Consider the following 17155-nt stretch of genomic DNA (forward strand, 5'->3'; position numbering starts at 1 on the left):
AGTCTTAACAAGTTTGATTGCTTAACATGTTGGAAACATTTAATCATGTAAATATCAATCTCAATTAATATATATAAACATGGAAAAGTTCGGGTCACTACAGTATTTAGCTTACTTGGAGATTGTATGCTAATTGTTATTGCTAGTAATCATTACGGTGTGTGTAAGTGTATGCAAGTAGGTATATTATATATGTATATGTATATGTATAATTATTGCATTCACTAAGCTTTGCTTACCCTCTCGTTGTTTACCTTTTTATAGGTTCGGATGTGGACAAGGGTAAGGGCATTATTTTGGATTAGAGATCCCGCTTTGTTGATTGGGGGACGCTTTTTGGATTGAGATAGCTTTTGGAGTTTGACCGGGACTTGGGTAGTTTAACCCCAAACACCATGCTCGTAGTGTCGTTTGGAAATTAAACTAATGCAGTCGAAACTCAAACTTTTGTATGAAACTCGTAGAACGGCCGATGTGGGCCCCGCTTTGTAAAACTTATTTTATGTTTGAATTGTGTTAGTTTTACATGTTTGAATATGTTGTTAAAAGCGTTTTGTTAAATTATGTCGGGAAGTGGCCGATCTTTTTCGCGTTTCAAGACTTTTTGGACAGACAGGTTTGACGCGCCGCGCGGCCATATGGCACGCCGCGCCAGTTGCTGAACGAACAAATTTTTTTTTTATTTTGAGATTTTAACGCGGGTTTGTCGTGTTTTGGTTTGGGGGGTTACAAGGTTGAGGAGTCTTACTTAGCTTTGTAATTTGCCAGCATTTCACCTGCCCTAAAAAAAAATGAGACTTATTTTGTTTATTTGTGTAAAGAAACTTGAGCGAATGACTAAGTTTTGTCGTGAATCACTATGAAGAGATAAATAGATTTAGGGTATTCGACCAATAAAATGGTTTTTATGGATGCAAACAATATTGTTATCTCATTATGCAACTATACCGTTCCTAAAACAAGTGCACAGATCATATATATGCATAGTCAAGATATAAAATCAACATCTTGGACAAAATAAGCTAAGACAAATCGATTAGCATATGTATCCTTATTGACATATAATGGTATTAGTATAGAATCTGGTGAATATCTTTCGTATTTTTTTAACTTGGTCGATCTTTAAGACGATCTTCGGTTTCAAATACATCTTCAATTTCCTCATTAAGTTTTGCTTGGGTTGAAAAAGGTATTATTGTACCTGAACGTATGGCTCAGTTCGCAATAGATGGAAGCATCATAAACTTTTTATGAGGATGGAACTTGTTGGTCCTGCACACAACCTACAAACGCACAAAAGCTTTTCTAGTAATACATACCCATCACTACCATATGGCTCCTCCAAGTGGTCCTGCACACAACCCACAAACACACAGTGTTGGCTTATAAAGGTAGAAGATGAAATGCATAGTTTCTCCTATTAAACACCGTGGGACATCTAATTATCTCACAAGTTCCAAACAGTTCATGGTCACAACATATCGGGATTTTTTTTTTTTATCATCAACAAATCACACTTCAAACTTTCAATTTAAATCATACATTTAGAAATCCCGTGACAATAATCCAAGGCATGCCCCTTAAATTAGCTCTGATAAGAAAGTATTTCATCATCATAAACTTAAATAACAAGTGTTAAATTGGCTCATATGCCTGATCAAATATTGGCTGTAAATTGAGGCACAAGTATTAGGTGGAAAATGGGGCTTGTTTTGCCATTTGCTTGCACTTGTACAAATGTGACAATGTAAGCTTTCACAGGTCAATTTTCAAAAGTGTTTAGTGTATAAAATCCTCGAGATCATTCATTTGTAGCACTCAAAATGTGTAAGATATCTACTACTCCGTATTAAACTTACCCGAAAATGATGATCAAACACACTGACAAATAAATCAAAACCAACGACATTACATTAAATTTTCATCACTTTTAACATATTGTGAGAAATAAAATCCAATATATTTACTTAGGCAAGATAGAAGCAAACCTAAATTTGCTATATGGGCTTCATTCTTGGTGTCCACATCATGACTTGGACGATTGTATCTTCCATCAAAAATTGTATACTCATATATCAAGCACAATCAAGCATAAACCAATAATATTTTGTCATGCGTTCTTCTTCTACGAATGTGCTTTCGTCTTCTAAGAACAGGGACTGATAAATGGGTAAGTTCAAGTCGGTGCGACCCATCACCATTTTAAGCCAAAAAAAAAAATTCAGAAAATATAAACAATAATTTAATCACATCATAAAATTAAACAAAAAAACTTAGGTAAATGCGCTTATATCAACAGAAAATAGAATTCTTGGTGCAGTTCCGAGGACAAGAACCAGAAGCAAAGCCTTAATCAACAATTTTCACACCCAAGACATTCCATAAGGTACCTACAAAATGCTGGCATACAACAAACAATATCATCTAACACAGTATGAACCAATTAAACAGATCAAAAAATAGAAATGCACTTAGTTGCTTAAAGGGCTGATCAATTATCATTATGATCCTGAATCTTAAACATAATCAATTCATAACATGGCTCAAGTAATTTATGTAGAATGCAACACATTTAAAATTAGTAATTCATATAAACCATTTAAAAATAATCATGTGACAATCAAGAGACAAGTAATAGCATATGGGATGAATCTATTTTGATGGTTAGGGTTTGGAGTTAGTGTTTTTTATTCAAAAATTAATGTATTACAAATTCATCTTAATTATTTCACACCCGAAATTAGTTAAACAAAAAAAAACAAATTACCTACAGTCGTCGTGACTAATTCAAACCCTGATGTGATTATCGCATATTTGTTATATTTGCCATAGAAAAAGCTGAAAATCGACGAACACGTTTGTTGTGGATTGAGTAACGATTGATTTATTATAACCTACGATCAACCATCATGGAATTCATAATTTTTTTCCAAATGAATGCTTCCGTTTCCGGTTAAATGCGTATGGTTTTCATGTTAAATTCATTAGCACGGTCATATAGATGGTGGACAAAAAATCAATAAACATTAATATAGCCAAAAACATATGACAATCGAATCGTTTAAAGGTTAAAATTAGGGTTTCGAAAGGGGATTTGATAAAGTCAAGAACACATCTAAAATATAATTTAGATGGATGAAGCACATGAATTGATTTGGGGCGGGTAAGGATCCGAATAGTATTAAGGTCCGCATGTGTTTTTTTTAAGGGTATATAAAGTATAATTTTGATTAAGAATGATTTATTAGCTAATATTTTAAGTGGATGAATATGGACCGTTGGATCGAGGGATATTAAGCTGTAATTTTCTAATCTAACGGTAATTAAATGGGTTTTGAAAACAATTATTAGCTAATCGAGACTCTATTTTAATGTGTATATATATATATATATATATATATATACACTAGGTTTTTGAGCCAGTGCGTTGCACGAGTGTGTAAAAAACTGTGCAAAAAAAATAATTTGCAGTTCATATTGATATGTAAATAGCACTTAAAAATAAGAAAAGTATAAGAATTATTTAAAAGCCCGTGGTGTTGACAAATTTTAAAAATTCTTTTGAGTTTAAGATACGTGGTGTTGATAAATTTAAAAAATTCCTATTGAATTTAAGAGCCCGTTGTGTTGCTAAAGTTCTTTTGAGTTTAAGATCCCGTGGTGTTGACAAATTTGAAAAGTGGTTTTGAGTGGTGTTAGTAACTTAATGTCTACTATATTGTTTTCTCGCCATTAATATCATTTTAATATATAAATTGGAGTATTAGAGTACATTGAAAATTTGCCATGGAATGTAACATTAATAAAGTGTAAATTATATTTTTAAGAATTATTATAGACAATTATTTTTTGAATAAAAATGTAACCCATGAGTTTTAATTTACGAAAAGTTGTTAGTCATTTTAGCAAAATAATGGTACTCGGGGGAGTTGTCATGTAAAATTAATATTATTATAGTTATATTTGCGTGTTCATAAATATTTGAAGGACTAAAAATGTAAATTTCAATCACTTCCATATTTATTGCTAAAAAAGAAATGCTTCATTGGTAGTGCATCGAACCTCCATTTTAAATAAAATTTATTGCGTTTTGTTCGTCAAATTATTTCGAGTTGAACGTTGATGGCGGTGGAACCTAACTCGCGACGAACAGAAAGATAAATTCGTTAATAAAAATTTATATCTAAACATGATAATATTCTAAAATAACTATATTTTATATCTAAATTTAATTATATCTATACATGGAATATACATATACATATTATATACTATACGTACATGTATTTATCTTTAAATAAATCATAATTAACTTTATATATATATATATATATATATATATATATATATATATATATATATATATATATATATAGGGTGAGGATCCATGGAGAACCAAAGGTAGTAGAGAACCCATGAAACTCGTGCAGATTCAGTAAATCTGCTGCAGATTCACATTTTTTTTTTTTTTTGCAGATTTTTTTTTCTGTGCATAATTTTTTTTTTTTTTTTTTGCAGATTGACGATTTTTTCCATTTTTTTTTTTTACAGATCGACTTTTTTCTGTTTTTTTATGCAGATTGAGTCAATCTGCGTGCAGATTGAGTCGATCTGCGTTTTTTTTTTTGCAGTTTTTTTTTTTTTTTTTGCAGATCGACTTTTTTCTGTGCAGATTGACTTTTTTTTTTTGTGCAGATTGAGTCAATCTGCGTGCAGATTGACTTTTTTTGCAGTTTTTTTTTTTTTTTTGCAGATTCACTTTTTTTTCTGTACAGATTTACTGTTTTTTTTGCAGAATTTTTTTTTTTTTTTTTTTTTTGCAGATTCTAATTTTTTTTTCATAGATTGAAGCTCAATCTCCACATAGATTGAAGCTCAATCTATGAGTTCTATGGGTTCTCTACATACTCTAGTTCTCTAGGGATCCTTTCACTATATATATATATATATATATATATATATATATATATATATATATATATATATATATAAATAACTTTCTACCACAAGCTTCAAATACTTTGTTATATATATATATATATATATAGGGGCATGATCAATGGGGAAGTAACCAATCGGGGGGAAGCAAAATTTTTTTTTTTTTGTTTTTTTTTTGGAATTTTTTTTCCGGCATCAAGATCACACGAAAATATGAACATTTAGAAGAGACACTTCGTGATGAATGTTATTATTTAGGCGGGAAAACGATCGACAAAAATAACATTCAAGATAATATTGTTCGTGAAGAATATGAACGTTTTTTTTCCATGTTTTGTGAAGTAAAATTTAGCCCGATTTAGAGTTTAGGGTTTAGGGTTTGGTGTTTTGGGTTTATTCCATAAACCCAAAACACCAAACCCTAAACCCTAAACTCTAAACTGTTCGTGTTAAAAACTCAATCTAAATCCTAAATCTAAACCCTAAATCTAAACCCTAAACCTAAACCCTAAACCTAAACCCTAAACCCTAAATATCTAAACCCTAATATCGAAACCCTATAAACCCTAATATCTAAACCATAATATCTAAACCCCGATAGCTAAAACCTCAACATACGCTTGAAAAACACGATAATTGTTATATATTACTTCTTCGAGCGTTTTCCCGCCAAAATAAAAATATATCACAAAGTGTCTCTACTAAATGTTCATATTTCCATCCCATCTATAATGTTCGTGAACAAAGTTTTTTCAAAAAACGAAAAAAAAAAAAAAAAGTTTTTGCTTCCCCCCGATTGGTTACTTCCCTCTTGATCCTACCACTATATATATATATATATATATATATATATATATATATATATATATATATATATATATATATAGTGATTTCATAATAAGTAATCCGTAACTGTTTCTGAACGATATATAAGGTTGTCCTAACATGTCTACATATGTTGAAAGGGACCAAATTCAAAGCCCATAATCCAGGACCCATATGAAGTCAAACAACTGGACCCATATATATATATGTATATATATATATAGATAGTGATTTCATAATAAGTAATCCGTAACTGTTTCTGAACGATATATAAGGTTGTCCTAACATGTCTACATATGTTGAAAGGGACCAAATTCAAAGCCCATAATCCAGGACCCATATGAAGTCAAACAACTGGACTCGGGCCCGAAGTCCATCAACGTCTTCCCTCTCTCTTCTTCGCCGTTTGCTTCTCGGCCGACCAGCTTTCTCTCACATTTCAGCCCCTGCGTGTATGTATTTGTATCTATAGGATCCAAATCGATCCTCTTAAACCCACATTCAAATTCACCTCTTTTAACTATTTTCAACGTTTATTAGCAACATAACTAAACTCCGAGTTTGTTTTCATTCTCGGAGTTCACTCAGTCTGTGATGATATGTATAAATTGAGATACCCAATTTGATATGTATAGAGCTCTTGGTAGACCTCGGCTCATATACCGTTCACTCATATCAAACTACGTTAAAAGTGGTCTTATTGATAAAGCACTCCAAGTGTTCGACGAAATGTCACAATCAGATTGTAGAGTTTTCAGCATTGATTACAACCGAATTATTGGTGTGTTGGTATGTAATTCTCGTTTTGAATTGGTAGAGTTATATTATGATGCCATGATTCCAAAAGGGTATACGCTAAATTCGTTTACTTACTCAAGGTTTATATGTGGTTTATGTAAAGTTAAAGACTTTAGATTGATTGATAAACTTTTAAAAGATATGAATAGAATTGGATCCATTCCCGATATGTGGGCGTATAATATGTATTTGAGTCTTTTGTGTTCCGAGCATTTAGTAGATAACGCTTTACAAGTGTTGGCAAATATGAGTGAGAAGGGTAGAAATCCTGATGTCGTTAGTTATACTACGGTTATTAGCGGTTTAATGAGGGTTGGAAAAATCAATGAAGCGGTTGAGATGTGGCAAATGATGATCGAAAAAGGTTTAAGACCGGATACTAAAGCTTGTAGGGCACTTGTAATAGGTTTATGTGATGTAGGAAAAGTTGATTTAGCTTATGAGTTGACTGTAGATGTTATGAAACATGAATTTAGTGTATCGGTGTATAATGTGCTCATTAACGGCCTTTGTAAAGCTGGTCGTCTTGATAAAGCACTAGCAATTGTGAATTTCATGAGAAAAAATGGGTGTCCGCCTGATTTAGTTACTTACAATCTGATCTTGAATTATTATTGTGACGAGTTGATGTTGGATGAGGCTGAAAAGTTGATGAAAAACATGGAAAGACACGGGTTAAAACTCGATAGTTATAGTTATAACCAAATTATAAAAGGTTTTTGTAAGGCAAATCTAATTGAAAAGGCGTATAAGTTAGTGGTGAGTAAAATGGAAGTGATAGGTGTGGTGGATGTTGTATCCTATAACACGATTATTAGAGCATTCTGCAACCGTTCTCGTGTTAAACGCGCGTACGAGTTATTTGAAGAAATGGGTCGGCAAGATATCTTACCCGATGTTGTTACTTTTACGATTCTTATAAAGGCGTTTCTTAAAGATGGTGATTTTAATACGGCAAAAATGCTTCTTGACAAGATGACGGATTTGGGTTTGTTACCCGATCGTGTATTGTATACAACGATAGTGGATCATATGTGTAAAACTGGGAGATTATCAATTGCTCACACCATTTTTTGTGATATGGTAGAGCATAAAATCGCCCCGGATGTTGTTTCTTATAATGCGTTGATTAGTGGATTTTGTAAGGCTTCTAGGGTTTGTGAAGCCATGAATCTTTTTGAGCAGATGAAAGTTGAAGGTTTGTATCCAGATGAAGTCACCTTTAAGTTTATTATTGGAGGACTTGTGCGTGAAAAGAAGTTTAAGTTGGCTTGGACCGTTTGGGATCAGATGATGAATATGGGTTTTACTCTTGATAGAGATATTTCAGAAACTCTTATTAAGGCTATGCAATCAAAAGATTCGTCTAGCATAAGTGCTGATAAAGGTTTGTGTGGTATTCCGTATTGTGCATTTGTTGCATCAGTTAATTCATGTGTCAATTTTAGAAATAGGAAATTTCCACTTACTTATTTACATGATATTTTTCAGGTTGAAATATGTTATTTGAAGTCTGGAATGAGTAGAAAACCGTTTGATAAGTCAGTGTTGTTGCTAAAATCATCTTTTACATTGAAGCTCAAGTTGCAGAGCAAGGCAACCAGGTTGTTGTAACTTCTTTCATTGTCTTACTTGTTTAGATATTGTGGAGTATCTATTGTTTTAGCTCTGAAGATAAAGAAATTAACCTCGAATATTAGGGATTCACTAGTTCTTGATGATAGATCTATAAATACTAATTATATAATATGTACTGTAAGCACCAAAAGTAGGTCTATGTGTAATCTTTGACTATGCTCAGATCAAAAATAACATCCCTTTCATCTCTTAATGTCAAGTGTTTTTAAAGCTACTGAAAAGATGGTGTGTAAGCATAAATCAATTCGTGTGTTTAGCATTGATTGCACTTGAAAATTTTTGTGGATCTTAAGAAATTTGTGTTTCAAATACATGTTGCAATGCGATCCTTGGATCACGGTACGTTCATTTGTGCCATTCCTAGGACCAGGCTGTTAGGAGAAATGACAATAGAAGGTTCAAGAAACCAAACAAACTTATAAGATCTATGTAGCTTAAATGTTTATACAGACACTTGGATACACGTGTGTTTTACGCCGTGTGTCCAATATAAATATACATTCCAAAATCAGTTGGAAGACGTTGTTCGAGTGTTTGCTACCCATATGCTACAATTCTTTGTTTTTTGATTTGAGTGACTGTTCTTTACAGAACAACCTCAATTTGTATTAAAAGTTGTAAATGTCTTTTTTCAGGTTCCTGCAAATCAATGGTGGCTTTCTCTAACATCAGTTACCACCTCTTAGGGATCCATCCACACAGCTCTCAAAATCACGTAAATAGACATGTATTTGTCACTATTCTCATACTTACCTGGTCGGTTAACCACCTTGGTGACAACGAGCAACCCCCATCAGTCACCGTTAAGGACCTCTCTTTCGATTCATATACATAATTTCTATCAATATCTGGGACATGATATGAATAACCTCATATTTTTGTACACATCACAACCGACAAACATTTTATAAAGCAAATGGAAAGAAGTGGAATGATGCAAAAGATCAAGAACATGCTCCTTATGAAGTCCCTGGGAAGGGCTCTTCGGCAGTCATATTTGGTTACAAGGTCATTGTAGAAAGTCCCTTAATATTGTGGGATCTTGACGGGAAGATGTTTTGAGGTGTCGAAAGTAGACAATACAAACCAACTACTACGTATTAGACATAGACTAGTTATTTATTAGCGAATTTTAGTTTGTCATAGTGTATATATGGCTATAAAAGCTTCTTCCTTTTTTTCTTTTATTTTCACCTCGTGATCAAATGACTGTTTTAGTACATTCTAAATCGGCCAGCCTCTTACGTACCACGTAACCATGTATTTTGACCCACTGACAATTTGGACTGAATCACGCATGCTCCCTGCTTACCTGCCCATGAAACCCGAGTTCATATAATATGGAGACGTGTTCTTTTCTTCTTTTTGGTTAGTGTCCATGAACCTCGGTGTCTAGTAGTTCAGATTAAGCTTACAGTTCTTTGGATCGACCATTTTTCAGTTAATCCAAAGACTGTCTATCACAATGAAAAACATTAATATAAAAAATCATTACAACAAAACAATGAGTTTATTTTAATTATTATGCTATTAGACCAACCATCACAAGCACAATATTTGCTAAAATTTGTGTTTTACACCCAAGGTCATTAACTTGTTATAAACCCCACGGAAAATAACAAGGCTTTAAAAAGAACTAGCATTTTGACCTTCCTTTTATTCTGGCATCGGGCAAACAGCATAACATCAACGGGAACCATAAGAGAGACTCGTTTGAGTCGTTTCTACAACGCAAACTGTCATATGCTCTTTACGGAGCACATAAGATGTTTCTGATAGATGTACGGAGATTTGAAGTTTCAGTTTATCCTAAAACCCAAATGTTTGCCGCAATATTCTTAATATACGCATATCTCACACAGTGTACTGTTAGAGTGTTAGAGTGCTCCCAAATCCCAATGGAGGAACTTCTCCATGTTTAGTCCAGGGTGCTACATCAGCGCCATATCAACACTTCCTTCTCAGGACTAAACACAAGACTAAACACTCCCAACCATAACACTCCTTCCTCACAATAATTGGGACCCACATTTAATTATTTTAATTAAATTAAAAATACTTTTATTATTAATAATATTTAAAATTTAATTAATTATTATTAATTACTTCGTATTAAAAATGTAGGAATTAATCAAATATCACAAATATAAAATAAAATAAAAATTAAAGAGAATATTTTTGGCCACAACAAAAATGGAACCCACAATAATAATAAATTAAAAATATCTCTATCTCCATCTATCTTCATCTTCTCCATCTATCTCCATCTATACATATACAGTCACATATATAGATACACTATTTTCATGGCTTTTAAGCTAAGAAAAAAAAAAGGCTTAATACTCCGTCCGACCGTCCACAAATCTGACCAAATAACACGAAACGGGGGACGATCGCTTGGACGTGGACCTGGACGGCCCCCTGGGCGGTCGGCTGCCATCAGCGCCCAGGTGGGCGGTGGCTTGGACGGCTGCCTGGACGGGATGGATGGGAGCACCCTTACTTTTAGCTAATGTCCTCGCATATTTCTCACAGAATATACCCCCATCTGGAGATGGCAACTTTTTCCTAACAAATACTTGGTGACTGGTTTTCCGAACACTCATGTCTCAACTTTGTTCACAAAATCTCCAGTTTGACATCCTCATGGTTTTGGTTTTGATATGTAAATTAAAATTATCGTCCTCTGCAAACGTTCAAAAGATAATTGGTTTTGAAGAGAGCGGGACCTAGAGATCTTTGTCTCGTGTTCCTTTGTTCTCCTTTTTCTAGTTGTTGATTTCTATTTAGATTGTTTAGTTGGATGTTGGATCAATGTTTATTTCCGGGTAATTAGAGGAGATTCGTTTATAGATAGTCTTTTTGTTTGCTTTCTAGACGCGAGCTTCCATTTCCCCTAACGCTCTCGTTTCTATACGAGTTTTAGTTATTTTCGCCGAAAAAAGAAAGATAATCAAAAACACTAGAAGTTAATAAGCAACCATTCACAGCGACATGGAATATATTTCAAGATTACACTGTTAAGCTGAAACTTCGGTACAAAGAAAAAAAACCCACACTTTCTTGCATATCTTAAAAAGAATACTACGTACTACCCAAATTCCCAGAAGCCGAGTGTTCGTATCAACTGTACAATAAATTAGAAGCCTCACAGACAAAAAAATAAAAAGTTAAAAACTCTATAATTTAAGTGTAAGGAAAAAACAAACCGACCCAGACATGAATTCTATTAGAGAAGAGGTTCAGAAAGCTCCATTTCGTTTGAACTATTTTGGCGTGACTCCGGCTGGCGGGGTCCCACAGAGTCCAACCCGAGCCACTCCCATGGCCAGCATGCATATCTAGACCTATTTCCATTGATTGAGGTTTTTCGTGTATCGAGTTGTTCAAGTTGACGACTCAACTCTTCCAGCTTTTCCCTCAAACGTGTAGCCCTAATGTCTGCCAATCTTAATGAGTTCTCAGCTGCATCTCTAGCTGCCATGGCAGCAGCTGCTGTTTCTTCTTTAAATTTTAGTTTTTTCTCTGATTCTATTACTACCTGTTTAGCTTCTTCCAGTTCCTGGCGTATGCTAGATAACTGCACGTATTCAAATATCAATCAATGAGTTCAACATACAAACAAACAAGGCGCAACAATTTCAACACAATTACACTCATCGTATAGACGACTGGTCATATCAAACGGTTTCAAATGTTCTATGAAACTTGTCCTGATCTGTCAACTTCAAGCAGAAATTTATGTATTTTTCCACTATTAATCACTAGGAATTTTTCAAAAACTGTTATCTATAATCTATAATTTCTATTAAAATCCTATAATGATGATGTCATCATTAAGCTAATCCATCTTTAATGATGATGTCATCCTTAGTTAGAAAAAAAATAAAAAACAATGCACAACCATGATCATATGTACGTGAATTATGTACGAGAATTATGCAAAAAAAAAAAAAAGTAATTTCCCCTATCATTATGGAAAGAAAATAAAACACCCCCATAATCATATGTACAATATTTGAAACATTATGTACAACTTTATGGTAAAAACACCCTATGACCATATGTACAATATTTGAAGCATTATGTACAACCTTATAATAAAACACTCACATGACCATATGTACAAACTTTAAAACAAATTGTTCAATCTTCTACAGAACGCCCAATGAACACATTTATAAATTTTAAAGCATATTGTACAACCTTTATATAATGACTGTATTTTAATTTTCTAAAAAAAAATTCAAAAAGCATTTGTTATTACTAATAATTATTATATTATTATTATTAAAATTATAAATACTCTACTTTGAGCAAACTTTATTATTATTATTTATTTTTATTATAATAATTATAATTATAATAATTATATTATATTATTAACATTCAAATATGGATTTTCTTTAATATGTATGCGAAAATACATCTCTATATATTTGTAAAAACAACGACAAGTTTCTTAGTTGGAATTCCTGATTCCACGGGTCATTAAAATAAATGACTTTAACATTTACATTCACTTAATAGCTAAAACATGTCATTAAATTGTTATGTTTAAACAAATCCGTGGTTCCACGGGTCATTTCACTAGTATGATCACAAAATTAGAGGTTGATCCAAGATTCAAAATGATCTAGGATTTAAGAAGAGTTTAAGATACTATTTCATGAAAGTATGTTTGATAATGACTTGTCTTACAAATAACTTGTATGAAAGCATACCTGAGCTACATACTCTTGTTCCACAGCTTTGCCTGCTGCAGCTTCTTGCTGTGCCGCCATTTTCCATCTTGTGATCTCCTCTTCGGCTGCAGCAATGTCCATCATAAGGCCTTCAACCTACACAACACAAAAGAGAAGATATATACCACAATTTACAAAGTCCTTTCATGCTAGATAAAGAGAAACTATAACATCAACTTACAGACCACAACTTCTTGGTATAAATCGTTTTCCTTGAACATAAATGACTACACTGATAAAAAAAAAATGACTAATAAAAAAAATGACTAATAAAAGCAATAGGAACTTACATTTTCATTTGCAACACTTTCTTTTTCTTCAAGTTCATCTACTTGTTGTTTCCTTTGCAAAAGCTCCTTTGCTTGAGCATCAACATGTTCCTTAAGTGAACTTGCCTCTGCCCTTTATAAATTATAGTATCCACATACACCATGGTTTACACACATTAGAAGCTATTTCACACAGACAAGTACACATAAAACATATAAACACATGGAATTTCAAATAATTTTAGTTGTAGCATCATACAACAGACAACACAAAATCAAGTAACTAACTGCCCAGATAACAAGTTAGGTTAATTATTATTACACCATCAGTGAAGTATGCAAGGTAGAGTTTATTGGCACCCAAATATTTACAGGCAGCAGTATAAATAATCTTTCTTCATAACAAAATGCTAGAGTGAGATGATAAATCATGATAGTACATAGAAATGGGAAATACCTTAGTTCGTCAACAGTATGCTGCAGTTCAATTATCTCAACCTGAGACTGTTTTATAATGTTCTCAAGAGCACCAGCCTGCACATTTCAGATAAGCATTTCAACCAAAGAACTTGAATATGAAAGTACTATTTATGTTATAACACGTACCAAACTATATATTTCATCATCTTCTGAATCGACATTACCATCCTTATTCCTTGAACCTGCAACTTTTTCATCCCCAGTATGATTACTAAACCTATAATTTATCCCAGACTCTCTTAATCCATTTTCTGCTACTTTAAACAACTCATTGGTCTTTGAAGACAAATCAGATGACATCCTTCTTGACAAAGCACTCCTCAATAAAGACCCTGTATGCTCTTTCTCCCTTATCAACTGAGTAATCGTATCATTTAGACTTTTAACTTCTCGACTTCTTTCAACAACCAAAGCCTGTGTCTTATCGAAAACCATTGAACTTAATTCACTTATCGTCTCCAATCCAGCTAAAGAAGCTCTTATATTCTCCTCTACATCAGTTTCTTGTGGGAGAAACATGGAATTCGATAAGTCCGATTGCTCTTTCTTGCTACCGTTAATTACCTTCACGACATCACAGATCTTGTCATGAATCTTTGAAACACGACTTAGTTGATTAACAAGTAACGGCCTTTGTGAATCCATTCGAGACTCCAAAATCCTCAACTTATTACCATACTCACTCACTAAATCTTGCTTTTCATTCAACTCTTTTTCCAATTCTGTAATCACCCTATCTTTCTCATCAACTAACTTCTCCAAATCTTCAACAATCGAATTCCTCTTCGATACCTCATCTCTAAGTCCACCGATTGTCGCTTCAAGCTCTGATACTTCAATAGCAATCTCATAATTCCTCTGTTCCATTTGCTCCCTAGCTTCATTCCTCGACTTAGTTACCAGTTCAACCTGTCTAACAAGCTCCTCAACAATCTCATTAGTTCTCTTAATCACACCATAAGCAACAGCAGGCAAACCAGTATACTTTTGCGACCTAGGCAATCCTCCAGCCATAAAGTTCTTATAATTACTAACCTTGCCAGATATTTTATCAATTCCAGTTACTAACATCTGTGCAGCCGTTTCAATCTCCGATCTACACGAATCCTTAGCCTTCATCGATTCCTCCAACTTCATACCAAAATCATCTTTCTCCTTCAACAACTCATCCTTTGCCCTCACAACCTCTGCCAATTCTGAATATAACTTTTCATTCGATCTCAAAACCTCGTCTCTCTGGCGTGAACTCTCGTCTCGCTTTTTAATCATCTCGTGTGCCCAAACTTTTAACCTGTTATGCGCAACTTGCAATTCAGATTTTGATTTTTCGACTTCCTCACGAGCTTGCCGTTCACGATCAAGCTCCGCCATCACTTGTCGAAATCTGTCAACAGACACATCATCCGTTAGTGACGGAGTTCCGGTAACAATCGGCATCGAATGATAATCTTCTTCCTCCACATCACTCAAAACAGAGTCGTTATCATCTCCATCTGCCATCGATTGCAAATTGAAAAAAATAATAATGTAATAATAAACCTATATAGCAGCCGATCAACAACACAGGCTTCAATTAACCGAATAAATAAACGATAGCCACGATTTTAATCGAACTACGATCGGATATAACCGGAAATTACGTGATCAACCGGCGAGAAATTAGCAACTACGACACATATATAATCAAATCAACTATCCTATGAATCACACAAACATCAATTCACTTAAGTAAACGTTAAGCACGCTTCTAATCAATTTACGATCGTATGTATCCGGAATCGAGTGAATCAAACCAATGAATTACGAAATGTTAAATTAAATGTAATAAAACTAGTATAGCATGTAATTGAAAATTGTGCGAATTCTAGTGAAGGAAGTGGAAATGAGGAGGAGATGATTTTTAGGGTTTAAGTAAAGGAGTAATTAAGTTTGGTAACAAGAAAAATCACGGGATGATAGAAAACATCGGAAGCATCTTACTTATGGGGATATCGTAATGTAATGTCAAGTGTTCTTTTTGTTTCTTTCCTATTTAAAAAACGATTAATTTTTAATTTAATTTAATCTGATTTTGAGTTGAACATTGATTTGATTGATTCGAGTAGATAAATATACTAGAATGCATTGCGCGTGCATTGCATTGCACGTTATATATTATGGTTATCGGATGTTATTTGAGTCGGTTGAACCAATGTATAGTTATGAGGTGAAATAATGATATGTTGCATTTCATTATTGTGTCTCGTGTTATAATACATGTAATCATATGTTTGTCCGATATAATAAATGATCGTCAAATAAAATACATGATATACTAGTAAAATGACCCGTAAAATTACGGGTTTGTTTAAACGAAACAATTTAATGATATGTTTTAGGTATTAAGTGAACGTAAATGTTAAAGTCATTTAGTTTAATGACCCGTGGAACCACAGAATCCGATTAAGAAACTCGTCAGCTGAACATTTCATCAAACACCTAAAATGCATATTAAACAATCCATATTCAATTATAAGAGATAATATTGGTTGTCATTTTATTTTAAAAGTGTAAATTAAAATATAAATTTAGAATTGGTTTTCCTTCTGCCTAGCTTTTATACATTCTCGTACTCAATTTAAAATAATTAATTAAAATAATTAAAATTATTTAATTTTAATAATTAAAATAATTATTAATAAGCTTTAATAATAATAATTAATTAATACGATTTAATTTTAATTTAAAATTATTTAGATTAATAACATCACCCATCATGCTTAGATTTTTTCTTTTATTTTTTAATTTTTTTAACAAAAGAATAAATAAAATAATGACATCATCATTGTAGGATTTTAATAAAAACTATAGATAAGAAATTCAAAATAACTTGAACATACATGTGACGACCCGAAAAATTTCGACTAATTTTAAACCAAACTCTCGATACGATTTAATAATTTTAACACGATAAGAAAAGTCTGTTAGGTTGAGTCTCAAAAATTTTGAACTGTTTCATATATTCAATTGACCTTCAACCGCCTCCAATGATTCACGAACAATTAATTGTAAATAAATATGTATCCATAAATATATAAATATAAATAATTATATATAATGATTTTTTTTAAAAAAATTTATAAGTAGTTAGTATGAAAAATAAATTAAGATATAATTAAAACTATTATTAAAAACATATTTATATAGATATAAAGTAGTTTAAATATAATTATTACATGATTGTAGTAACCGTCTGTCGTTACGATCAATATTAAATAAGTCAAACTACATGTGAAACTTTGTCTCAAAATTGTCTTCAACACTCACCAACTTGTATTACCCGATATTGTTTTATGTTTTGAACAACTTTATATAAATTTGTTAACTAAGGCCACCATACATATACATATAATTCTGTTTGGGTCGATACTTCATTACATACATGCACACAATAGCCGTTCAATTTATATCAATTATGGAATC

At 32.7% G+C, this 17155-nt stretch overlaps 2 protein-coding genes across 2 annotated transcripts; one reads left to right on the forward strand and one right to left on the reverse strand.

The window, feature by feature from the left end:
- The first annotated feature begins 6081 nt into the window (after positions 1 to 6081).
- LOC139844642 (uncharacterized) lies at positions 6082 to 9241 on the forward strand. Its single transcript, XM_071834874.1, has 3 exons — positions 6082 to 7948; positions 8053 to 8165; positions 8835 to 9241. Exons 1-2 carry the CDS (start codon positions 6391 to 6393, stop codon positions 8055 to 8057), a joined length of 1563 nt encoding a protein of 520 aa, XP_071690975.1. The 5' UTR covers positions 6082 to 6390; the 3' UTR covers positions 8058 to 8165; positions 8835 to 9241.
- A 1960-nt stretch (positions 9242 to 11201) lies between these two features.
- On the reverse strand, positions 11202 to 15552 carry LOC139844643 (uncharacterized). The gene is made up of 5 exons (XM_071834875.1): positions 13820 to 15552; positions 13671 to 13747; positions 13235 to 13346; positions 12924 to 13040; positions 11202 to 11779 (listed from the first exon to the last, which is right to left on the reverse strand). The coding sequence occupies exons 1-5, from the start codon at positions 15191 to 15193 to the stop codon at positions 11429 to 11431; spliced, it is 2031 nt and encodes a 676-aa protein (XP_071690976.1). The 5' UTR covers positions 15194 to 15552; the 3' UTR covers positions 11202 to 11428.
- Positions 15553 to 17155: the final 1603 nt, after the last annotated feature.

This window comes from Rutidosis leptorrhynchoides, chromosome 4, assembly GCF_046630445.1.
Source record: "Rutidosis leptorrhynchoides isolate AG116_Rl617_1_P2 chromosome 4, CSIRO_AGI_Rlap_v1, whole genome shotgun sequence".
NCBI classification, from domain to species: domain Eukaryota; kingdom Viridiplantae; phylum Streptophyta; class Magnoliopsida; order Asterales; family Asteraceae; genus Rutidosis; species Rutidosis leptorrhynchoides.